Source organism: Pinus tabuliformis, chromosome 7 (assembly GCF_031772625.1).
Source record: "Pinus tabuliformis cultivar Carrire ecotype Pingquan chromosome 7, CPIR1, whole genome shotgun sequence".
Taxonomy (NCBI): domain Eukaryota; kingdom Viridiplantae; phylum Streptophyta; class Pinopsida; order Pinales; family Pinaceae; genus Pinus; species Pinus tabuliformis.
In genome coordinates this window covers 665,817,368-665,818,347 of record NC_142293.1, presented here as the reverse complement: position 1 = coordinate 665,818,347, position 980 = coordinate 665,817,368, and the positions used below count along the sequence as shown (strand labels likewise).

General features: G+C 42.7%; 1 protein-coding gene across 1 annotated transcript; it reads right to left on the bottom strand.

Moving 5' to 3' along the window:
- Nucleotides 1-211: 211 nt before the first annotated feature.
- Nucleotides 212-772, bottom strand: LOC149249213 (uncharacterized). Its single transcript, XM_089452336.1, has one exon. It carries the CDS (start codon nt 770-772, stop codon nt 212-214), a length of 561 nt encoding a protein of 186 aa, XP_089308462.1.
- Nucleotides 773-980: the final 208 nt, after the last annotated feature.

Genomic DNA, 980 nt, shown 5'->3' with positions numbered 1-980 from the left:
TATTTGGTTCGGAGAGAATACCTTTGAAATGCTCCACCAATAGATGTTCAATTTCATCTTGCTGAGTCACTCTGTTCCCTTCCTTGTCTTTCAAGGAGAAAATTATGTTGTGTTGGTGATGGTTTATCATGGCTTTGTGGAAGAATTTGGAGTTTTTGTCACCTTCTTTGAGACATTGGATTTGGGATTTTTGTTTCCACAGGATTTGCTCCTATTTTCGCCTTTCCTCTAATTGGGTGATTACTCTACCTTCCTCCTCTGCCAGAGCTTGACTTCGGCCTTCCAAGATGATTTGTTGCTGGATTCTTTCCATTCTGGATTGGAGTTTGCCCTGCTCCTGCTGGATATTGCCAAATTCTTCCTTGTTCCACTTTTTAATTTTGCTTTTAATTTCTTTGAGCCTTTGCTGAAATGAGCGCATTTTGCTGAGGCCCTCCTTTCCACTTTTGTTGTCCTGCCACCAGCCTCTTACTTTGTCTAGGAAGTCAGGGGCTCGGAGCCAAAAGGACTCGAACTGGAAGGGTCTCTTTTTGCTCTGATTATTTAAGGCTATTTCCAACTTTATTGGCCAGTGATCCGACCCTGCTGAGGGTAGGATAGAGGCTTCATAAAAGATATCCAGCTTGATTATGTTTTTTGAGACGAGGAATCTGTCCAGTCTTGAAGCAATCTGTTTGGAACCGCCTCTTCTATTGTTCCATGTGAATTTCCCGTTGATGGTTGGGATATCCACTACTCTTAATTCTATCTGCACTTCTCTGAATCTTTCCATTTCTGTGTCTTCCCTGCTTATTCCACCTTTTTTCTCTTCTCGAGAAGCGATTAAGTTGAAATCTCCAGCCAAGATCCATCTCTATTCCTGGTGTAAACTTCAGAGCTTAGTTAGCTGAGTGAGGAACATGTCTCTGTCTACTCGGGTGTGGGGCCCATATACAGCTGAGATTACAACCCATTCACTTTGTCCTATTAGTCTGAATCGC